This window comes from Schistocerca americana, chromosome 5, assembly GCF_021461395.2.
Source record: "Schistocerca americana isolate TAMUIC-IGC-003095 chromosome 5, iqSchAmer2.1, whole genome shotgun sequence".
Taxonomy (NCBI): Eukaryota; Metazoa; Arthropoda; class Insecta; order Orthoptera; family Acrididae; genus Schistocerca; species Schistocerca americana.
The window spans coordinates 215,733,420-215,758,789 of NC_060123.1; the positions used below are offsets into that span (position 1 = coordinate 215,733,420).

General features: G+C 39.8%; 1 protein-coding gene across 2 annotated transcripts in view; it reads right to left on the minus strand.

The window, feature by feature from the left end:
* The window catches only part of LOC124616124 (kinesin-like protein KIN-7M, chloroplastic), a 276,601-nt gene that overhangs the window by 215,807 nt on the left and 35,424 nt on the right, over positions 1 to 25,370 (minus strand). For both annotated transcript variants that reach the window (XM_047144390.1, XM_047144391.1), the window contains 2 exons: positions 3,869 to 4,004; positions 3,531 to 3,626 (listed from right to left, as the gene is read on the minus strand). In XM_047144390.1, the coding sequence (XP_047000346.1) occupies positions 3,531 to 3,626; positions 3,869 to 4,004 (232 nt within the window). The remainder of the gene's footprint in view (positions 1 to 3,530; positions 3,627 to 3,868; positions 4,005 to 25,370) is intronic.

The window sequence follows — 25,370 nt, forward strand, 5'->3', positions numbered from 1 at the left end:
AGCCAGAGGGTAGGGAAGGTGGTTTGGGGATTTCATTTTTCCCTCTATATATATATATATACACACACACACACACACACAGTTAGATATTCAGTGACCAGTTCAGAGTTCTCTTTATTGTTTTGTAATGTTCAGTACAGCCCCAGGTAATAAAATATGTTTCATCAACATAGTTAACTTGTGTAGCTGACGACTGACTTTTTATCTTTGTGGAAACATTCTGCAGCTGCTGAACTACAGCTAAGGACAAAATCATAGTTCACTAGCTTTGAGGTCTGTTGTGCCATTAAATTATATACTAGAAACAAAACTGGCCCAAAAATACTCTCCTGGAGGACTCCACAGCTGAGAGTTTTGTATGCTGATTTTACTGTTAGAATCTTACTTTCATTCCCATAACATAGTTTAGTACAGTGTGTTCTACCTCAAACACAACCTAAGGAATTTAGTGCCACTCCTATTATACCATAAGTTTCTAATTTGGATAACAGTACTGTATGATTCGCTGAGTAATAGGCCTTAGACAAAGCTAGCAAAGTTCCAATGACTTCATTTCCTTTATCCAGTCTGTTTAGCATTTCATGGAAAAAGTTGCTACTGCCGCCATTGAGGATTGCCCTTTTTGGTACACTTGCTGCGAGTTGTTTAATAGGCTGTATTTACAGAATAAAGATTCCATTTGCTCTAGAAGTATTCTTTGTTGCCAACTGTTGAAGTCAATGAAATTGGACTGTAATTATTTTTATCTGTGGTTGCTCGCTTTTCATACACTGCTTTTAACTCAGTAATTTTTAGAAGTTCAGGAAAAGCCCCCTAGCAAAGATCTGTATATTAAATGTTGTATTGGTTTCACTAATTCATTTTTGTGTTCCTTAAGTAATGTAGATGATGCCACCACAACCACTAGATTTTGATTATCCAGATTATTTTCATTACCTCATATTATGTTACACTCCTTAGGAAAAATGAATTAACTGAGTTTATGGTAATGTTGGTTCAATTTCTTCTTTTCACGCCTCACTGAAATGTTTTACAAAGGCCTCACATTCTGTCTTTGGCACACTCACCAACATCTATTTTCTTCCAGTGCTATATTATTGCATCTTGGATTCTCTTCATTTTCTTTGTTTGTTACATTCCAAACATTTTTACTAACATTACTACATTCACTTATCTGTTCAGCATAATAGTTTGCTCTTAAAGTCTTCAGGGAGTGCCTGTATGGTTTTCTGGTGTCCTGTCCTTTGCTAGGAAGTACTGCAATTTCATATCTCTGAAAATCGCCCTCTGACATGCACTTTATGGTGGTTTGCAGAGTATAGATGTAGATATAAAGATATTTCATATTTCCCTTTAATTCGTGGATTTATGTACAGTTTTATTAAACACATAGAAAGTTAAGTTGAATGAAATGTAAACATACTAGTATTCTCTGTTCAAAGATATCTTGTGTTTTTGTCTTTTACATTACTCATTACTACTTTCTGACTATGCCACACGAATAGTTATATTAGTCATCCACTAACTATGAAATAACATTTAGATAATGTTGTGGACATGAATATTTCTATTTTTTCAGAAATAAATATTATTTCTTTATTATGTGTAATTTAATAATGCATTTTGATTACTTTATCCACCAAATTGTGATGCAATTAATTTGAGGCAGAAACAATTAGAAATTGCAAACCCAACAATATTTGTGAACTGCGATTGTTAAAATATGTATCTACCTGAGTGCCTGATACCACACAAGTTAGTAAGTCTCTATCTCTGTCAGGGCAGTGCTAGATGGTTTGTTTTTGGAAATGTTCTGTTTCCGAAAGTTTATTACAAATTGAAGGTATATTCAGAATGTATGACTGGTTTTTACTTTGAGTGTCATGTCACAAAACACTAAAGAAACGCAGGCAATTTTTCAATTAAAATCAACGTTCAGTTTGCATAGATTATTTATGGACAAACGTTACATATAAATAGTTTCAGTTTTATGTTCTACTGTCATTTAATTCCACACATTTAAAGCTTAACTCAGAAGCACAAGAAGAAACCACAAATTTCCATATTTAAAACTAATGTCACAGTTGACTTCATAATGTAATTGGGAACAAAAAAAATCTACTCCCCAACTGGCAGCAGGGGAATACGCATATAAAGGCATTAGAGTTTTCAAGCTTTTGGAGCCAGTGGCTGCTGCTTCTGGCAGAAATGCTTAAGGGGAAGGAAGAGGGGTGAAACAAAAGGACAGGTAAGGTTTAGGAAAAGGAGTAGAGACCAGAAAAGTTGACCAAATCCCCAGATCAGCAAAGACTTACTAAAGGGGATGAAAAGTCTTTCCTCCTCATTTGGTCCATTAAGTCTCCGAAAGCTTGCAAACTTTATTACACTTATATTTGTGTTCTCCAGCCACCACTTGATGCAGACTGTTTTTATCTAACCAATTACATTTATTATATTTAAAAACAAAGATGATGTGACTTACCATACGAAAGCGCTGGCAGGTCGATAGAAACACAAACAGACACATACATACACACAAAATTCAAGCTTTCGCAACAAACTGTTGCCTCATCAGGAAAGAGGGAAGGAGAGGGAAAGACGAAAGGAAGTGGGTTTTAAGGGAGAGGGTAAGGAGTCATTCCAATCCCGGGAGCGGAAAGACTTACCTTAGGGGGAAAAAAGGACGGGTATACACTCGCGTACGCACACACACACACACATGCTTGTGTCTGTATATGTGTGGATGGATGTGTGTGTGTGTGTGTGTGTGTGTGTGTGTGTGTGTGTGTGTGTGTGTGTGTGTGCGCGCGCGCGCGAGAGAGTGTATACCCGTCCTTTTTTCCCCCTAAGGTAAGTCTTTCCGCTTCCTGATGAGGCAACAGTTTGTTGTGAAAGCTTGAATTTTGTGTGTATGTATGTGTTTGTTTGTGTTTCTATCGACCTGCCAGCACTTTCGTATGGTAAGTCACATCATCTTTGTTTTTAAATATATTTTTCCCGCGTGGAATGTTTCCCTCTATTGTATTGATGCAATTACATTTATTTTCACTGATATAATATCACAGTCAGATTATTAAAAGGTTTGCACAGGATGGAGTGGTATGGGTAGCTGCATCAAACCAATCTTCGGACTGAGGATCACTACAACTAGTACGCATACTTTCAATTGTCTATCTTGGACAGTGATAATCCTTTCAGTATAATGTTCATAGGAAATCACCTGCATGAATTACATGGCAAATATCCTGGAACAACCTAAAAAATTAAACTAAACATAAAACATTGTACATGTGACCTAAAGATGTGATCTAAGTCCCGAAACATGATACAGATTAAATATTTTCCATTTTGACTGAGCAGATGTAATTATTATTAAAAACCTCATACTGTCAGATGTGTCCAACTACTCCATAATGGAAAAACTTCAGAAGGACAACAATGAGGATGAGGATGGGGAATGCAACCACCTTGCATATCTTTATACTGATCACAGACATTAAAAATGTAAGCCAAGCGTATTTCATACTCACAAGGCGAAAAATAGTGTGCGACCTCGAACTTCGTTCATTCATATTTGTCTCACCAATATGTCTAATCTTTTGTCCTCTTCTCATCAATAATAAAATCTGAAATAAGAGTAGAATTATAATTGTTGAAGAGAGAACACACATTCTAGTGGAATAGGTAAAAAGTTACTAACACCTATACATATTTACTATTCACATATTACAATCTAGGTTTAGCAGATTATCAAAAATTAGTTCCTAATGCTGCAAGTGTATCACTATCTGCAACTGTAACTAACTGCATTATAACAAAAAAGGATGTTAGAGGCTATGGAACATTAACTGTATTCAAAAGGAAAAACCTTTTCAGTGGTAGTAACAAGTTCCTCCTTCAGTCCTATAACAACTGCTTTTCCATCCTCTTCACGAATTTTCAAGTTGTATTTCTTATCAAGAAGATCATTTATCTTTTCATTATAAATTTCCATGTAGGAAGCCCTGCAAAATTAAGAGCCTTGTAGCAGTACTGTAAATTAAAAACATAACAAAGTACCCTGAAAAGAACTGTTCCAATATCATTTCTTGTGGAAAATTCTGCAATAATGTCTCTACTGTAATTTATTGCTATTTCATCTACCGTAAAATGCTGATCTTGAAAAGAAGGCCAATTTGCTAAATTTTATGGACACTACAAAGCTGTCTCATGTATCATATATAAAAATCAGGTTCCTAACCATGGAGAATGCAGGATGGAATAATGACAATATTGTGAAAAGGGTAGATAACTACTCACTATGTAAAGGAGCACAGTTGAGACAGGCACAAGAAGAAGGCTGCTATACTTTTCAGTTTTCAGCCATAAGACCTTCTTTTAAAGTGATGACACATAAGGGCCCGATTGTTTGTCACGGGACAGTCATTTCACGGTCAAGTTTCAGATGATAAACCTGGGCTGATTAGAGCTACAACAATGCTTCAACTTAACCATGGAATAAGTGTTAAACAATTAGGCCATGTGTAAAAACAATGACAGTGGCTGTTCCATTCATACCTGATTACTCAAGAACTGTGAGATTTGTGGTTAGGTTTTACTGCTTGTGGATGTTCAACAGGAAACTATTGTAGCAGTATTGAAAGTTAAACAATAGTGCACTGGCCATATGACTGTGTACATTAAGTATTTGTGAAAAGTGAAATTAAAATACTGTGAAACGCAGCTGTGCATCTGTCTGTCGGCTACATTATTTACAATAGTCAATGTCGGAATCAACAACCCATTTTCAGTCAGTGTAGCAGCGCAGTAAATCAACACCGAGGGCAACAAACAATAAATATTGCAGGCGGGACCGCTACAATCTTCCAACCCGCACACTTTCTTTCAGGAGTCCTAGTACTACAAGGTTCGCAGGAGAGCTTCTGTTAAGTTTGGAAGGTAGGAGACGATGTACTGGCAGAAGTAAAGCTGTGAAGACGGGGCGCGAGTCGTGCTTGGGTAGCTCAGTTGGTAGAGCACTTGCCCGCGAAAGGCAAAGGTCCCGAGTTCGAGTCTCGGTCCGGCACATAGTTTTAATCTGCCAGGAAGTTTCAGCGCACACTCCGCTGCAGAGTGAAAATCTCATTCTGGTCACTCTCACTAATTTTCGTACTTTCCTGTGCCACACAAACTTGCTGAACCTTGACTTACCCCTCCCCTTTTCTCTTCCCTTATTCCAGCACACACATACTAAGCTCTCCAAATCCATTTACATCTGCTGTGCTCTCTCTTCACACATATCCACACAGAGAGAGAGAGAGAGAGAGAGAGAGAGAGAGAGAGAGAGAGAGAGAGAGAGAGAACAGCCTGGTGTGTGAGAACTGTGATTCCATTATTTCAGTATAAGTGATTGGCACTTGTTCATAGATTTTACCAAACTTAGTCTAAAAGCAGTACTTCTCCACAATGGGAATAAATTTCCTTATGTTCTGATTGTTCATGCAGTTAACAAAGGAGACATACGAGAACCTTAAACTGATATTCACCCATATCCAATACGAAAAATACAAAAGGCATGTATGTCAAGATCTCAAGGTTACTATAATTCTGCTTGGTTTGCCACTTGGGTACACATGGTACTGCTGGTTTATAATTGAGAGGGACTGCAGTGACAGGAAACACCACTGTCCTGGGAAAAAAATGGCCTGCTCAGAAAGAACTGTTACCTGGATACAAGAACGTGGTAAAAACTATTTCCAACCCAACAAAATGTATATTTACGTCAACTGCAGGGTCTCATCAAAAACTTTGTGAAAGGCATGAGCAAAACATCACTATGATTCATGTATTTGCGAGAAGTTCCCAAGGATCAGTGAAGCAAAATTAAGGAGTACAGTAAGTAAGGTAATTAATGGCAGACAAACATTTCCTTGATTTCTTGAGTGATGGGGGGAAAAAAAAAAAAAAAAAAAAAAAAAAAAAAAAAAAAAAAAAAAAAAAAAAAAAAAAAAAAAAAGGTATGGCGGTCTTTCATAAATGTTTGTAAGAACTTTTTAGGCAACCATAAGGCAGAATTAGTGTGACCACACCACCATATGGGACAACATGCCACTTATGATACATTTCTTGAACAATCATTTTGACTTCTTCCTGGATAACCTTGCTGTCATTAGCAACAAACATGGAGAATAGTCACACTACGACATTTCTCAAAAGGAAAATCGTTATCAAGGCAACTCGAGTACAGCAACGTTATCTGACTACTGCTGGACATTACAAAGCGACTCCCCTGAGGCAAAGTATCGCAGGAAACCAGGACACTGTTCTTCACTCATATGTTGTTCATTTCTTTGATTAATTTGTGTAACGTCATTTTTTTGTTCTCCCTTTGCTCGACACACAATGCACACAATAGGCTGACACAAGAGTTTACAGAAACTAATATTATATGGAAATAGATGCCGATACAGAAATTCTGAAATTAGATCTGGATTCAAGGCTAATTACCTTTCAGATACATGTTTTGTTACTGTGAAAAGTTTTTTTTCCATAGACGACTGTTATCTGCCACTATTACTGGAACCATGACTCAACACCCCATTAGACCCAACTCTTCTGGCCACCCTGGACCAGATGACAGCAGTACAAAAAGCACATGCGATGATTTAGAACATCTACTCTATCACATAAGAAAACATTGGAACAAATGACGCAACTGCCTCATAACCACAGATACTAGCACATCAGTCTTTTGTGTAATTTTGATCATAATAAGCATTGTGTACTGCCACCTCAGGCATATTTGTCCAAATCCCAGCCTTATTTTCCTTTAACCTGCTGGTCCACAAAAGTCATGTCAGTATTAGTGAAGAAGTGACTCAATCACAGTGAACATTTAAAAATATGTGAAAGGAAAAAAGCAGAGGGGGGGGGGGGGGGGGTCGAAGAGGGACACAGAAACTTAGTGCTTAAGCATCATAGGAGTGAGATACTGTATCTAGTGTAAAATAAAAATGAAAAAGAGGACACACCAAAGTCTTCTTTGAGCAATGATCTGAAAAAGTGTATATTACAATAAGACCTACAAAATTGGAATCCTGAGGACAGAATTAATCTAAGGAGGGAGGAAATGTAAACAGCTCAAACACTGAAAGCTGGGACTGTAGCACAGCAGCAGACACCATGGCACAGTCCACCAGCCAATGCCCTGCCAGCTAAAAAGCGTAGCGTCAAGGGACATGGCTTCCACAGCTTGAATTTCCATGTGAGAGCATTACAAGGCCTCCCACCAAACAACTGGATTTCCTACTGATTACAAGATGCAAGGCTATCAACCCATTTCCATATGTTTTAACATGGCCTAGATACAGAGCCTTCCACAACTGTCAGTATGTAAGAAAAGGTTTTAAACTACCAGGACCAACCTGTTAGGAGACATCACAACTGGGTTGTCCAATGACGCACAGCCTGTATGGGTTGTCGCTGCATCTATGACACTGCCTCAACTGAGTTGTGAACTAACAACTGCTACCCAAGTGTCCACCCTGCACACAAGGATGTCACATCGCTGCTGCGTAGCTGTTCAGCAGCCACCATCTGCCAGCCTGTTGTTACAGCTGTGTCACCACTACTGCCCATGGGAGATGGCCATACCTATGTTCTAGGACCTGAGGATCACCATCTACCATCTACAGTCAATCTGTAAGATGTGCTGAACCACATCTGATCATGTTCATCAATAAAGTTTTCTATCAACTCATTGGCTGTCTTCTTCACCTACTCCATCGCCAACTTCCAGCAGAGAGCTACTCGCCCACTTCTACCCTGCAGTAACCGCTGTTACATTATTTTCTTTAGGTTAACTACATTGCATGTCGTCATGAATGGTTGTCACTTACATGGAACATTCCCAAGTATAAATAAACGATCTTGATGAAACTTGGTGAATATACAGACGGTCAAAATAATTCAATAGCTACTTTTCTGTTTTTGCCTAATTTCACTTTTAATGGGTAAAACACACCCCGAAAGATATATTACATTTAGCGGGAATCTTTGAAACTATGGTAAACAAAAGTTTAACAGTATTATGAAAAAGATAGTTGTCACTCACCATATATCAGAGATGCTGAGTCACAGATAAGCACAACAAAAAACTGTCTGAAAGTGAGCTTTTGGACAACAAAGCCTTCATTGAAAATAACACACACACACACACACACACACACACACACACACACACACACACACACACACACAGAGAGAGAGAGAGAGAGAGAGAGAGAGAGAGAGAGAGAGAGAGAGAGAGAGAGAGAGAGAGAGAGACTGACAGCTGAAGCCAGACTGCGAGCAGCAGCATAAGGCAACCGGCTGGTGCTATAGTGTTTCGAGAATTTCTGCACAAATTCTAGAACCATTCTGCCTTTGACCGTCTCGAACACACGATATTTTAAATATAAGTGTGAGAGAGCTTATCTGCTGCGTGTCACCTGTCTGTCTGTCTGTGTGTGTGTGTGTGTGTGTGTGTGTGTGTGTGTAGTAGGAAGACTGTAGACACGGTGGTCGAATGACCTCGACAAGTGTTTGCCGGTCACACCATGGAAGTTTAATGAAAGAACACAGCAGACTTAAGGAATTTCTGTGTTATTCCGTGCTGTTTTATCACTTTGACTACTGAAGTGAAAAAAAGGAGAACAATCGAAATATTGTTAAATTAATGCTTATCTTGGACTTGGAAAGGGTAAGACGTGTATTCAGATTCAGGATGAGAATGGACATGGTTTTTAAGCCAACTTTCTCTTGTGTGTAAATGAACTTTGTTTCGAACCTTTGGATATGGGAGGAGACTTACTTGACAGTGTTTGGTTGTGTGGAAAATGAGATTTGCAAAAGTTTGATGTTTAAATATACATCGTTAAGTGAAGCAAAAGAAACTGTGTACGTCTGCTTATTTTTATACGTAGAAAGAGTCTTGAGAAATTCTTGTTCCTAGCAAATATACTTCAGAGAAGAAGAGAAAAGGAGGTTGCAGCAGCCAGCTAACCAGCAAGGAAAGTCGGCTGACCTTCTCAAGTAAGTTGTATCGTTAAAGAAGTGGGACTATACACACATACTCCACCACTTTAAGTCGTCAAAAGTGTTAAGGTGCGGAACAGGAGGAGGCTGGGGCAGGGAGGGAGAGGGATGGCAGGCTAGGGGTGGGGGGATGGCAAAGTGCTGCTTGTGGGAGCGTACAGGGACAAGTTGGAGGCAGGGTATGGCAGCTAGGTGCAATTGGAAAGTTAGACGCAATGCAGATCGACGAGAGGGGTGGGTGGGGGGGGGGGGGGAGAGGAGAAGCAAAAAGACTGAGGGCACACTGGAGGGAAAGAGGGTTGTGTAATACTGGGATGAGAACAAAGAAGGGGCTAGACGAGTAAGCACAATGACTAACGCAGGCTGAGAGAATGTAGAATATATTATAGAGTGTTCCTACCTGTGCGGTTAAGATAAATGAAGAAAATCATGTTGGGCAGTGTGCTCAGCAACTGGATGGTCCAGCTGTTTCTTGGCTGCAGTTTGTCGGTGGCCATTCATGCGGACTGACAGCTTGTTAGATTTCATGCTCATGTAGAATGCAGCACAGTGGTTGAAGTTTAGCTTGTAGATCACATGATTGGTTTCATGCCTTCAATGGGATGGATGATGTTTGTGACCACCTCTCCTTCTCCCACTGGCTAGAGTGGAAGCACTTTCTGCCACCAACCCTACCAATCACACTCAACCAAAGACCAATGTTAAACTATGCCTGACTCAGTACACTTCTCCATCCAACTGTGATCCGTCCCCATTGTCCCCAAATCACCCTCTGTTAACTTCCTACAATTTCTTAACCTTGAACCTTGCCTCACCAAAATTCCCCAAATCCTTCCTGCACTCCTACCTTCTACACCTTTCCTTAAGTCCATAAGCCCAACCACCCAGGATGCACCATTGTAGCCAGTTACTGTGCCTCCACTGAGAGAATCTATGTATGCTCTTGCAGACCAAGACCTTCACTCTATTACCCGCAACCTACCCTCCTATATAAAAGATACCAACCACTTCCTTCACCGACTCTCCACAGCTCACGTTCCTTTACCATGTGGTGCTCTGCCCGACATTACTGATGCCACCTCCCTTCACACAAACATCCCCAATGCTAATGGCCTTACCACTATTGAACACACCTTTAACAACACCCAATGGATTCCAAACCAACAACTTCCTTAGTAGTCATCATGACCAACTATATCCTCTCCCACAATTACTTCTACTTCGAAGGCATGACCTACAAACAAATCTGGGGTATTGTTATGGGCACCCACATGGCACCATCCTATGCCAACCTATTCATGGGCCATCCAGAGGAATCCTTCCTAAACACCCAGAATCCCAAACCCCTCACCTGGTTCAGACTCAATGATGACATCTTCGTGATCTGGATTGAGGGTGTGGTCACCCTATCCACATTCCTTCACAGCCTCAACATCAATTTGCACCAGAAACAACGAGGCAATCAATGGAGTGGCATCATGTAAATTCACCAAAGAAAAAAAAAATTCAAAACCACACCTTCTGCTGGAAAAGTTATGGCTTCGGTGTTTTTTGATTCCGAAAGACTCTTGCTTGTGGACATCATGCCAAGTGGAACCACCATAATTTCTGATGCATATATGACGACACAGAAGAAACTTCAAGCTCAACTGAGTCGTGTTCGACCACATCGCAAAAGCAGGATGTTTTGCTGTTGCACGACAATGCACAGCCACATGTCAGTCAAAAAACCATGGAAGCGATCACAAAACTCGGATGGACAACACTGAAACACCCGCCTTACAGTCCTGACCTGGCTCCATGTGACTATCACCTCTTTGGGAAACCGAAAGACACTCTTTGTGGAACAAGGTTTGAAGATGATGACTCCCTTCTGCACACTGCCAAACAGTGGCTCCAACAGGTTGGTCCAGAATTTTACCGTGCAGATATACAGGCGCTGGTTCCAAGATGGCGTAAGGCTGTTGAGAGGGATGGAAATTATGTGGAGAAATGAAAATATTGTTCCTAAAGGATGTATCTACACACTGTAAAACTTTCCAACAAGTAAAATAAAAGATGGATTTAAAAAAAAAAAAAAAATTAGTGTGCATTTCTTTTGGAGTGAGCCTCGCAGATTTGATCTGTTGCTTCAGTTAGAAACTGGTGAGCCTCAAGCAGTTGCAGGTGTAGACAGGGCACAACAAACTTTCAGCACCAAATTGAAAAGCAAGAGTGTAGGGAAATCAGTAAAGAGAAAAAGTATTTTCTTAGGTAGTTCCAAAGGAAGAGGTGTTGGCCAACTTTTGCAGGACGAACTAGTATCAGAATACCAGGTCAACAATTTTTTTAAACCTAGTGCTGGTCTGAAACAGGTGACAGATGTTTTAGGACCACTTCGCAAAGATTTCGCAAAAGAAGACATCATGGTTATAGTGGGTGGGCCAGGTAACAGAGCTGACAGAGATCCTGGGTACAGTATAGAGTGTGACCTGGCAAAGATTGCTTCAGCATTGAAGCATGTTAGTGTTGAGTTTGTATCTGTTCTTGGGTGTGATGACCAACCTCATTTGAACTCTTCTGTCAGGAGAGTTAATTTGGAGTTGGAATGGCTGCTTATGTTGGGTGAAAGGTCACACATTGGTGTGGTTCCTGTTGATTCTTTCAATAGGTGGGATTATACTAGGCATGGCCTTCACCTCAACAGGAAAGGGAAGGGTAAACTGGCTGGGAAAATAGCAGGAAAGTTAAAGGTGAGAGGCACTATCATGAGTGATACAATACCAGTGGTTTTAGGGTTAAGAAAAGACCTCTTTTTAGGGTAGGGAGGACAGAAAGAAACCAAGTTTTAAGAGAGCTTAGGACTGAGACAAACCTTCAGTTTGAGAAAGAAACCAAAAACCATATTTCTAGCTTATTAAATCAGCATAAACAGCTATTCGTTAAGAATTTTCATCAATCAGTAGAAATTTCAACTCTACCCAATTTTAATGTCAGCTATCTTTATTGCATCAAAATATTCAAGGACTGAGAAATAAAATTAATGAATTAATTATCTGCACAGATGAATTAGAGTCCTCAAACCTAGCTGACAATCTGCCTCTCTGAACATCATGTGACAACTGGTACAGAACTTTTAAGTGTTACAGAATTTAGGTTAGCATCTCACTTTTGTAGAGCAGAAATAGAGAAAGGAGGAGTTGCCACATTCGTCAGGAACAGTCCTACATTTAAGAACATAGACATTCATAAATTTTGCCTAGAACAGCATATGGAAGCATGTGAAACATAAGTATAATTTCATAAAAAAATCTTTCATAATATGAACTGTATATCGAGCACCTGCAAGTAACTTTAATCTGTTCATAAACCACCTTGAAGCTGTACTGGTCCATTTAACGACCAAAAGCAAAGAAATGGTGGTTGCTGGAGACTTCAATGTAGATTTCCTTAAAGACTCTCCCTTTATTGGCCACACCTCTTCCTTTGGAACTACCTAAGAAAATACTTTCTTTCTCTTTACTGATTTCCCTACATTCTTGCTTTTCAATTTGGTGCTGAAAGTTTGTTGTGCCCTGTCTACACCTGCAACTGCTTGAGGCTCACCAGTTTCTAACTGAAGCAACAGATCAAATCTGCGAGGCTCACTCCAAAAGAAATGCACACTAATTTTTTTTTTTTTTAAATCCATCTTTTATTTTACTTGTTTGAAAGTTTTACAGTGTGTAGATACATCCTTTAGGAACAATATTTTCATTTCTCCACATAATTTCCATCCCTCTCAACAGCCTTACACCATCTTGGAACCAGCGCCTGTATATCTGCACGGTAAAATTCTGGACCAACCTGTTGGAGCCACTGTTTGGCAGCGTGCAGAAGGGAGTCATCATCTTCAAACCTTATTTGAGTTAGTAACACTCATTCAACTTAATTCCCACTGTAAAGTTCCCAACTAGAGTATGCAATTGCTCACAAACAGCCATTGATAATATCTTTATAGAAAAGTCAAATGAACAAAATTATATTACAAAACCAATAGTCAATGGCCTTTCAGACCATGACATGCAGTTCCTTCTGTTAAATGTTATTACTGAACATGATATAAAATCTGAAAATGTGAACTCAACAGGGTAATCAATAAGCCAAAATTTAATTTTTTTAGTACACTCCTCAGAGACATTCACTGGAGTGATGTGTACAGTGCTCATGACATGGATGAAAAATATAACACTTTTGCTAATAAAGTGCTTACCTTATTTGAACACTGTTTACCCCTAAAACCAGCCAAGGTCAGAGCAGAGTCTACAAAGAAGCCATGGACTTAAGGAATAGAGGTATCTTGTAAAATAAAAAGAAAACTGTATCTGTCAATCCGAAACAGTTTTGATGCTGATGCTATAGCACATTACAAGAAATACTGCAAACTATTAAAGACTGTAATATGGACATAAAAGCAAATATATTACAAAGAAAAGATAGTCATATCAGATAACAAAATAAAGACAATATGGGATATAGTGAAGGAGGAGACTGGCAGAACCACACACGAAGAGGGACAAATAGCATTAAGAGTAAATGATACAGCGGTGATAGATGTGTATAGTGTTGCAGAACTTTTTAACAAACATTTTATAACCGTTGCTGAAAAGATGGGGTTGTCAGGTTCTGTAGATGCTACCATGTGTTACCTCAGATAGGACATTTTCAAGTAACTTCCATAATATGAATTTGACCCTCACTACCCCAGCAGAAATAACGTCCATCATAAAATCTTTAAAGTCAAAAACATCTAGTGGGTATGATGAAATATCAACAAAGTTATTTAAAGAATGTGATTCTGATTTAAGTAACATATTAAGCTATCTGTGTAACTGGTCATTTATCAGTGGAATATTTCCTGAATGGTTGAATTATGCTGAAATTAAGCCACTGTGTAAGAAGAGAGATAAAGAAATAGCATCAAATTTCCGTCCAATTTCACTTTTGGTAGCATTCTCAAAAATTTTAGAAAAGGTAATGTACAATTGGCCTTATATCCATCTTATCACAAATAACATACTGTCAAAGTCACAGTTCGGATTTCTAAAGGGTTCTGATATTGAGAAGGGTATCTATACTTACAGTGAAAATGTACTTAATTCATTACACAAAAAATTTCAGGCATCTGGTATATTTTGTGCTCTATCAAAGGCATTTGACTGTGTAAATAACAATATCCTTCTAAGTAGATTAGAATATTATGGTGTAACAGGAAATGCTGCAAAATGGTTCAAATCTTATATCTCTGGTAGGAAACAAAGGGTGTTATTAGGAAAAAGTCATGTATTAAGCTATCAGGCATCATCCAATTGGTAACTAATTACATGTGGGGTCCCACAAGGTTCCATCTTAGGGCCCCTCACTTTTTCTTGTGTATATCAATGACCTTTCATCAGTATCATTACCCAATGTCAAGTTTGTTTTGTTTGCCAATGCTACAAACATTACAATAAATAGCAAATCAAGTGCCGTCTTAGAAAGATCAGCTAGTAAAATATTTGTGGATATTAATCACTGGTTCCTAGCCAATTCTTTGTCACTAAACTTTGAAAAAACACATTACATGCAGTTCAGAACTTGTAAGAGGTGCCCCACAAGTATATGCCTAATGTGTGATGACAAGCAGATAGAAGAAGTGGACAGTGTTAACTTCTTGGGATTACAGGTTGATGATAATTTCAACTGGGAGGAGGGCACCATAGAACTGCTGAAGCGCCTAAACAAATCTCTATTTGCAATGCGAATTCTGTCAGACATAGGGGACATAAAAATGAAAAAGCTGGCATACTATGATTACTTTCACTCCATAATGTCATTTGGGATTTTTTTTTTTGGGTAATTCATCAAACCAAGCTAAAGTTTTCTGGGCACAAAAATGGGCAGTAAGAATTATATGTGGGGTGAACTCAAGAACATCCTGCATAGGCCTGTTTAGGGAACTAGGGATACTAACTACTGCTTCCCAATATATTTATTCCTTTATGAAATTTCTCATTAAAATGTATCACTTTTTCAAACCAACAGCTCAGTTGATGGAATCAATACTAGAAATAAGAATAATCTTCACAAGGTTTTAAAGTCATTTACTCTTGCACAAAAAGGTGCGTATGATTCAGGAACACACATTTTCAATAACTTGCCAGCAGCCATAAAAAGCTTAACAACCAATGAAATTCAGTTTAAGATAATCCCAAAGGATTTATTGGTGGCCAACTCCTGCTACTCCATTGATGAATTCCTCTCAAGGGAACCTCCCCATCGCACCCCCCTTAGATTTAGTTATAAGTTGGCACAGTGGATAGGCCTTGAAAAACTGAACACAGGTCAATCGAGAAAACAGGAAGAAGTTGTGTGGAACTATGAAAAAATTAAGCAAAATATACAAACTGAGTAGTCCACGCGCAAGATAGGCAACATCAAGGACAGGTGTGAGCCCAGGAGCGCTGTGGTCCCGTGGTTAGCGTGAGCAGCTGCGGAACGAGAGGTCCTTGGTTCAAGTCTTCCCTCGAGTGAAAAGTTTATTTTCGCAAAGTTATGATCTGTCCATTCGTTCATTGACATTTCTGTTCACTGTAATGAGTTTAGTGTCTGTGTTTTGCAACCGCACCGCAAAACCGTGCGATTAGTAGACGAAAGGACGTGCCTCTCCAATGGGAATCGAAAACATTTGATCGCAAGGTCATAGGTCAACCGATTCCTCCACAGGAAAACATGTCTGATATATTCTATATGACACTGGTAACGGCATGTGCGTCACATGACAGGAATATGTTGTCGACCCACCTAACTTGTACACCTGGCGAATGGGTTTTACCTTGCCCGATTTAGGTTTTCTTGTGGATGTGGTAATCACTCCCAAAAAAGTGACGAAAACATAGGAGTGTGTCACATAAACTGCAACAAATGAATGCAACAGTTTCACAGTCGCACACTTTTCCCTGTGCTCTGTCAAAACATATGTTTTTTAACGGTTTTAACGTTTTCAAATTTTTTCTTGTGTAGACCGTCAAATCCTGCATATGTCCAAGCTAATCTGAACATGTCCTGGAATTTTGGAGAGCAAAATTGATTATGTGTGAGTGCCTGAACTTTGATAATTGTCTGAAAATAAAAAATTAAACTTTTCACTCGAGGGAAGACTTGAACCAAGGACCTCTCACTCCGCAGCTGCTCACGCTAACCATGGGACCACGGCGCTCCTGAGCTAACACCTGTCCTTGATGTTGCCTATATTGCGCATGGACTTCTCAGTTTGTATGTTTTGCTTATTTTTTTCATAGTTCCACACAACTTCTTCCTGTTTTGTCGATTGATCTGTGTTCAGTTTTTCAAGGCCTATCCACTGTACCAACTTATAACTAAATCTGAGGGGGGTGCGATGGGGAGGTTCCCTTGTCAGTAGAACCAACTCTGTGTGTGTGTGTGTGTGTGTGTGTGTGTGTGTGTGTGTGTGTGTGTGTGTGTGTGTCCGCATAAATAAAACTTAAAAAAAAATTTAATTTTAAATTCAGTGCATTAATGTGATTTAAGTAAATGAGTGTTGTAAAATGATCCTTTCTTATACCGTTCAAAAAAAAAAAATATGGTGGTCATTCCACTTGCGACCTGTGAAAGGTACATTAGCTTATTTGTTTTAGTTTTAAATATTTGATATGTACGAGGCCTGTCTAAAAAGTATCCGACCTTTGGCCAGAAAAAAATGTTTCGAATACCTGATGGGGTTGGGACCCTAATCCCCTTCAAAGTAGGCCCCTTGTGCTTGCACACATTTAGCCCACCGATCCTTCCACTGCTGGTAACACCTTTGGAAGTCTTCTTTGGAATGATGTTCAGCTACGTTGTCGTGTTCCACGTTATCTCTTCTCTTCTATCAAAATGAGGTCCTTTCAGTGGCGTCTTCAATTTTGGAAACAACCAGAAATTGCAAGGAGCCATGTCTGGAGAGTAGGGAGGTTGGCGAACGGCTGTAATTCCATGTTTGGCCAAGAAATTTTGGATCAAGTGGGATGATTGTGCAGGGGCGTTGTTGTGATGCCGTTGCCAGTTTTTCGCCGTCCACATGTCTGGTCTTTTGTGCCGAACTGCATCACGGAGTCGCTGGAGAACATCTTGATAGTACTCCTTTGTCACTGTCCTTCTGGTGCATATTCGTGACATACAATTCCACAGACATCAAAGAAGACAGTCAGCATCACCTTGATTTTGCTTCACACCTGCTGCACTTTCTTCGGCCTTGGAGACTCGGGATGCTTCCATTGCCACAACTGTCTTTCTGTTTCTGGGTCGTACCTGTACACCCATGACTTATCTCCAGTTAGCACAGTGTTCAGAAACCCAGAATCAGTGTTGGTGGTGTCCAGAACGTCCTATGCAACATCAAAACGGAGGTATTTTCGTTCTGGCGACAACTACTTGGGCATGAATTTTGCAGTCACTCTGTGCATGTTCAAATCATCATGCAAAATTGCATGTGCAGAATCTTTACTCATTTCAACCTCCAGGGCAATCTCCCGCATGGTCAAACGACAATCTGCCATCATCAAATTTTGCACCCTCTCAACAACAGCTGCACTCCAAGCAGTTTGGAGCCTGCCAGAACGCCGGTCATTCTCCACTACTGTGAATCAGTTGAACCACTCCTTAATTCGTGTTACACCCATCACATCTTCTCCAAACACCTGCTGAATCTTACAAATTGTTTCACCTCGAGAATTACCAAGGTTTTGACAAAATTTAATGCAGTATCGTTGCTCAACGCATTCAATCATCTTGAGAGAATCGGTAATCCGATGAACACATTGTGTAGCACCTCACTCAGTGACCAACAGGCAGTGACTGACGTGCTGGAAGGCGTGGACCAAATTCACGCATGCACACATAGGTCTCTTCATTTCCTGTGTACAGTGGTGCCGCACTATCATCTCTATTTTACACGGGAAAATCAAAGGTCGGATACTTTTTAGAGCTCGTATTATTGTTTTTCTGACATGTTCTACATCCTGGAGGACCACCTCACTACGGATCAATTGGAATGAAAGTACATCTAATCTAATTTCCAGCAGGTGCCATAGGTTTTCTGCAAATCAAAAAACATGGCCACAGTCTGTGATTTCTGCAGAAAACCATTCACAACATGGGTGGACAAAGTGATGAGATGGTCAACTGCAGAATGGTGTGCTCAAAATCCATACTTTTCAGTGGTTAGTAAATTTCGAGGTTCGAGCCACCGTACCAGCTGGGCATGAATCGTACATTCCATCACCTTGTAAACATAGCTGTTGAGAGAAATGGAGCGATAGCAAAAAGGAAGGTGTTTGTTATTACCGGGCTTAGGTATGGGTATGATAGTGGCTTCATGCCAACATCCGAGAAACATGCCCTCTGCTCAGATGCAGTTGTACAGGTGCAGAAGAAAGCGCTGGCCTGCAAACGAAAGGTGCTGTAACATTGTCCGGCCTTGGGGCATACAATCAGGAGGGGTGAGAGCATGATCTAGCTCCCTCACAGTAAAGGTGGCATTGAAGTGTTTACGATTCTGAGAGGAGAAGTGTCTCAAGTGTCCTCCACTTGTTTCTGATGGAGGACGGCAGGGTGATGGTGGGTGGAATTTGAAATCTCCACAAATTAGAGGCCCAAGGCGTTGGTGATAACAATAGGGTTCACAATGACATAATCTGCTGCAGTCAGAGCGAAACTGGAGAATGGATCTTAGTCCCAGAGAGCCATCACAGGTTGGCCCACATGATGGAAGAGGAAATGGAAATGTTAAAACAATTAGTAAATTAGATCCAGCTAGCATTTTTGCTATTCTGAAGAATACGATGACACTGCACACGCAACTGTTTACAACAGATGCAGTTTGCCATCATAGAATGACAGTTAAAAGAGCAGGGTCACCAAGGAGGAACAAAGCCTCCAGTCAGCCTTAGAAAGCTGCCAATTGGGTTTACATGTAGGTCGGGTAGCAGTCAGCAAACAGCTAGCACATGGGAAATTGTCACTTCAAGTGCATGTCAGAGATAATGGTCCACTAGAGGTGACGGGCAAGCTGGCAGTGCAGAAGGATAGGTCCAGAACGGAATAGGTGTGCGTGGAGTCTGAAAGATATGTGGGTGCTCCAGTGTTAAGGCAGACGAGGTTGAGCTGACTGAGAAGATCAAACAAGAGGGCACCTCTCTGATGCGTTCTGAGAGAGCCCAAAAGGGGATGGTGCACTTTAAAGCGACAGAGCGACAAACAGGGGTGAGGGAGTTGACCAATAAGCTGGAGAAAATCTGCCCTGGTGACACCGAGTGACGGAGGAATGTAGACAGTAAAATGGGAAAAACTGAAGCGAGGAAGGAAAATGTGGACTGCAACAGCTTGCAGCCGGGTGTTCAGTGAGATGGTCAGACTATCAAAGTCATCCTGAATGAGGAGCATGACTCCCCCAGCAGATAGAATGTCGCCCTCTGGGGAATGAGGGCGGGAAAAGGGTGGAGAGGGGGGTGGGAGAGAGGGGGGAGGGAGGTCAAAGTGGACCAGAAAGAAATGCGAGACATCAAAGCAGTCGTGGTGACGCAATTTTGTTTCCTGGAGGCAGGAAACAAGCAAACACTGAGATTACAAGGACAGCTGTGATTCCTCCTTGGTGGATCTAAGGCTGTGAATGTTCCATTGGCGAAGTCGTGACTGGGAAAGAAGACGAGGGAAAAAATGAAGTGTTATCACCTCGGCAGCTGCCGAATGCCAGCCTTTGAAAATTCGCTGCAACAGGGTGCAGAGGCTGGAGGATGTTGCTCCATGCCATCTACAGAGGTGTCTGCATTCTCCCTCGGTTGGTCAGTGAATTCCAGGCCAGAAAAATGGTTGGCAATGCACGCAGGCAGAACGGAGGTTAGCTGCGTGAGGATACCACACGACACCTTTGAAGACGATCTCTGAGCCAGCGGAGGAAAAGACCGTTTGCCTTTGCTTGATTTCTTGGAGCCTTTGCGGTTGGCAGATGAAGACTCAAACGTCTGTTGGTTATAGGGACATAAAAAGTCTTCGTGTTAGTATTCCTTCTATCCTTTCTGGCCTGCCAGTTGTGTAGCAAGTGATTTTTGCCACCTGAGGTGAAAATATAGTGGCTCGTTTCACAGCTGTAGGAGGAGGAGGAGGAGGAGGAGACAGGTATGCTACCATGACACTGAGCGATTTTACAACTGTGGTGCTGAATTTGAGGTCTCAAGTCTGCGTGGCCATGTCCATTGTGGAACAAGGTGTAGCAAGAACAGTACTGTAAGTGCCATATGGTGAAACGCTGGGCTTTCGACTAGCCAACAGCTTGCAAGTGACAGGGTAAGTCACTTTTTCCTCCACCCAGATTTCCTGGATGGCCCGCTCATCAAGATACATGGGAAATTCTCAGGATGAGGCTGCCTGGTTGCCACTGCAATTAATACAGCAGGGATAACGAGGTGGACAATCGCCCACATGAGCATCCCAACCACAAATAACACATTTGGCTAGGTTTTGGCAGGACACGCTCACCTGCCTTAGGTGATCGTTCACACCTCCCAGACTCCTGACAGAGGAACTAACTGGCAATTTGGGAAAGTAGCAGATCAGGAAATCACCTTTCTCTGGGATTGGAACTTACCAGAGGTACCTCACCTGTCAACCTGGGGCTGGGAATTACGCATTACACAATCATCTGTTACACGCCAGACACATGGGTTGGCCTTTAGGAGAACACAGGGAGAAACAAGAAACAAAGAGGAACCTCAAATGTCAACGTGAAGGAAGGATAGGAGGAAACAAAGAAAGAAATAAAGAAAGAAAGACTTTTTGTCTAGGCCTTGCTGGTCAAAAGCTCACTTTCCGACAGTGTTTTTGTTGAAACTTCCTGGCAGATTAATACTGTGTGCCCAACCAAGACTCGAACTCAGTCCGGCACACAGTTTTAATCTGCCAGGAAGTTTCATATGACCACACGCTCCGCTGCAGAGTGAACATTTCATTCTGTAGTCTTTTTCTTGTGCCTATCAGCAATTTAGCATCTCCATCATATGGTAAGTAGCAACTATCCTTTTCATAATGTTGTTACATTCAATCCTTGATTTTCCATTGTTTGTATACAAAAATGAATTTCATATAAAAGTTGTAATATAATTAACATTTTTGAAAGTCAGCTTTTGAAATAATGTTAAATTTTGCAATACCCCACCCTCATCATCATTTTTTAGAATTAATTATTTTGAAAAATAAAAACTTTTGTTGCAACAGGAAACTTTCAAGCCACATACATCTATGTGTAATAAAGCTGGTTTCTGAAATACCATTTTTTGGAAGTAAGCTGTACACTTCTGTGCTGTCTGAGTATTTTCAGTATGCCCAGTTAAAATCTATATGTTGTTGTTGTGGTCTTCAGTCCTGAGACTGGTTTGATGCAGCTCTCCATGCTACTCTATCCTGTGCAAGCTGCTTCATCTCCCAGTACCTACTGCAACCTACATCCTTCTGAATCTGTTTAGCATATTCATCTCTTGGTCTCCCTCTACGATTTTTACCCTCCATGCTGCCCACCAATACTAAATTGGTGATCCCTTGATGCCTCAGAATATGTCCTACCAACCAATCCCTTCTTCTAGTCAAGTTGTGCCACAAACTTCTCTTCTCCCCAATCCTATTCAATACTTCCTCATTAGTTATGTGATCTACCCATCTAATCTTCAGCATTCTTCTGTAGCACAACATTTCAAAAGCTTCTATTCTCTTCTTGTCCAAACTATTTATCATCCATGTTTCACTTCCATACATGGCTACACTCCATACAAATACTTTCAGAAACGACTTCCTGACACTTAAATCAATACTCTATGTTAACAAATTTCTCTTCTTCAGAAACTCTTTCCTTGCCATTCCCAGTCTACATTTTATATCCTCTCTACTTCAACCATCTTCAGTTATTTTGCTCCCCAAATAGCAAAACTCCTTTACTACTTTACGTGTCTAATTCCCTAATCTAATTCCCTCAGCATAACCCGACTTAATTCGCATACATTCCATTATCCTCATTTTGCTTTTGTTGATGTTCATCTTATACCCTCCTTTCATGGAACTGTCCATTCCGTTCAACTGCTCTTCGAAGTCCTTTGCTGTCTCTGACAGAATTACAATGTCATCGGCGAACCTCAAAGTTTTTATTTCTTCTCCATGGATTTTAATACCTACTCCGAATTTTTCTTTTGTTTCCTTCACTGCTTGCTCAATATACAGATTGAATAACATCGTGGATAGGCTACAACCCTGTCTCACTCCCTTCCCAACCACTGCTTCCCTTTCATGTCCCTCAACTCTTATACTGCCATCTGGTTTCTGTACAAATTGTAAACAGCCTTTTGCTCCCTGTATTTTACCCCTGCCACCTTCAGAATTTGAAAGAGAGTATTCCAGTGAACATTGTCAAAAGCTTTCTCTAAGTCTACAAATGCTAGAAATGTAGGTTTGCCTTTCCTTAATCTAGCTTCTAAGATAAGTTGTAGGGTCAGTATTGCCTCACGTGTTCCAATACTTCTACAGAATCCAAACTGATCTTCCCCGAGGTCAGCTTCTACCAGTTTTTCCATTCATCAAATGTATGTACAAATCTATATATGTTCATTATTATTCTAGTTTTTTTTGTCCTACGTTCCAATTTTTTTGTCCTACGTTCCAATTTTTTTGTCCTACGTTCCAATTTTTTTGTCCTACGTTCCAATTTTTTTGTCCTACGTTCCAATTTTTTTGTCCTACGTTCCAATTTTTTTGTCCTACGTTCCAATTTTTTTGTCCTACGTTCCAATTTTTTTGTCCTACGTTCCAATTTTTTTGTCCTACGTTCCAATTTTTTTGTCCTACGTTCCAATTTTTTTGTCCTACGTTCCAATTTTTTTGTCCTACGTTCCAATTTTTTTGTCCTACGTTCCAATTTTTTTGTCCTACGTTCCAATTTTTTTGTCCTACGTTCCAATTTTTTTGTCCTACGTTCCAATTTTTTTGTCCTACGTTCCAATTTTTTTGTCCTACGTTCCAATTTTTTTGTCCTACGTTCCAATTTTTTTGTCCTACGTTCCAATTTTTTTGTCCTACGTTCCAATTTTTTTGTCCTACGTTCCAATTTTTTTGTCCTACGTTCCAATTTTTTTGTCCTACGTTCCAATTTTTTTGTCCTACGTTCCAATTTTTTTGTCCTACGTTCCAATTTTTTTGTCCTACGTTCCAATTTTTTTGTCCTACGTTCCAATTTTTTTGTCCTACGTTCCAATTTTTTTGTCCTACGTTACAATTTTTTTGTCCTACGTTACAATTTTTTTGTCCTACGTTACAATTTTTTTGTCCTACGTTACAATTTTTTTGTCCTACGTTACAATTTTTTTGTCCTACGTTACAATTTTTTTGTCCTACGTTACAATTTTTTTGTCCTACGTTACAATTTTTTTGTCCTACGTTACAATTTTTTTGTCCTACGTTACAATTTTTTTGTCCTACGTTACAATTTTTTTGTCCTACGTTACAATTTTTTTGTCCTACGTTCCAATTTTTTTGTCCTACGTTCCAATTTTTTTGTCCTACGTTCCAATTTTTTTGTCCTACGTTCCAATTTTTTTGTCCTACGTTCCAATTTTTTTGTCCTACGTTCCAATTTTTTTGTCCTACGTTCCAATTTTTTTGTCCTACGTTCCAATTTTTTTGTCCTACGTTCCAATTTTTTTGTCCTACGTTCCAATTTTTTTGTCCTACGTTCCAATTTTTTTGTCCTACGTTCCAATTTTTTTGTCCTACGTTCCAATTTTTTTGTCCTACGTTCCAATTTTTTTGTCCTACGTTCCAATTTTTTTGTCCTACGTTCCAATTCCAATTTTTTTGTCTTACGTTCCAATTTTTTTGTTTTATGTTTTAAATTCATTTTTTGTTTTTTATTTTACCAATTCACCTATGGGCATTTTATCAATTGAAAATAATAACGAACTCATGATACAAAATCTTTGTAATAATGGTAATACATAAAGGAATGATTGAAACATGACCTTTTTTACACACAACGCACACAGAAGGAATGAGATTTACTCACATAATACACATGACGGACGACAATTCAAAACAAAATTCAGCAGGTTTCTCAAATCGTGGCAGGCGATCCCATAAATATCCTGATTTCTATCAGACATATTTGAGTACCTTGGCAAAGTGAACTGATTAGGTACTAGTGACTGCAACTTGAGTATATTGTTTCCCAAGTGGAGATTGACATTGTAATCATACAGCAGATCTAGATCCAAGAAATCTCCCCACAAAGTTCTTCCAACGTCGAATGCCATACATGCCCAATGGATATGCCTGTCCCGCTGAGCCTTTTCGTATCACCAGATTAACAACTTTCTTGTTCTTGGGTACAATGCTCAAATCTATTCTTTCACATTGGTCACCCCAAGAAGCTATCAATAATACATATTTTTACCTCACACTGGGAAAGAAACTTCTTTCATGGTGTTTCAACCTAGTTACTGTTAGTTTATTAGATTCTGAAGCTGTCAAAAGAACATTTGGGGCTTCAGAAAGAGATTCTCAAATTCTTGGACCAAACACTATTAGTTTATTTCGAAAGTATTAAAGAGGGCGAGAGGGGGAGGGGGGGGGGGGGGCAGTGTGAAGTGTGAAAAAACTGTTTTGTGCATTGTATCTGAGGGCAATAAACTTATTTGCTGACCCAGAAGGCTCTATGACACAGGTACACTGTGGGGCATATGGCTTACAATGTTGGAAGAATATAGTCCAAAGATTTTCAGATTTAGTTCTGCTGAATTATTGTGATATCAATCTGCAATTGAGAAACAATACAATCAAACTGCCACCACTATAATGTAATCAATCCTCTTCACCAACATTTTCCAGTGCATTGAAATATGCCTTGTACAAATCGCGATATTTAGAGGACCACCTGCCGCGATTTGAGAATCCTGCTGAATTTTGTTTTATGTTGTGTTGTCTGTAATGTATATTACTTGTAGAAATTTCATTTATTTTATGTGCGTGGTGTAAAAGAAGTTATTTTTCATACATTTCTTTACAGATTATCATTACTGTAATTATTTTGTATCACAGTAACAGTTTAAAATATAAAACAAAAATACATAAAATAAATAATTGAATTATTGAGTTGGAAAGGGGATCAGTCCACTTTTCAAATTACATTTACTGAAGATATCTAATCACCATATCTGTATGCATTGTTTGGTATAACAGGGGATCATGTCTCATCAACAGACATGCTCTTTAGATGGGTTTCGAGCTAG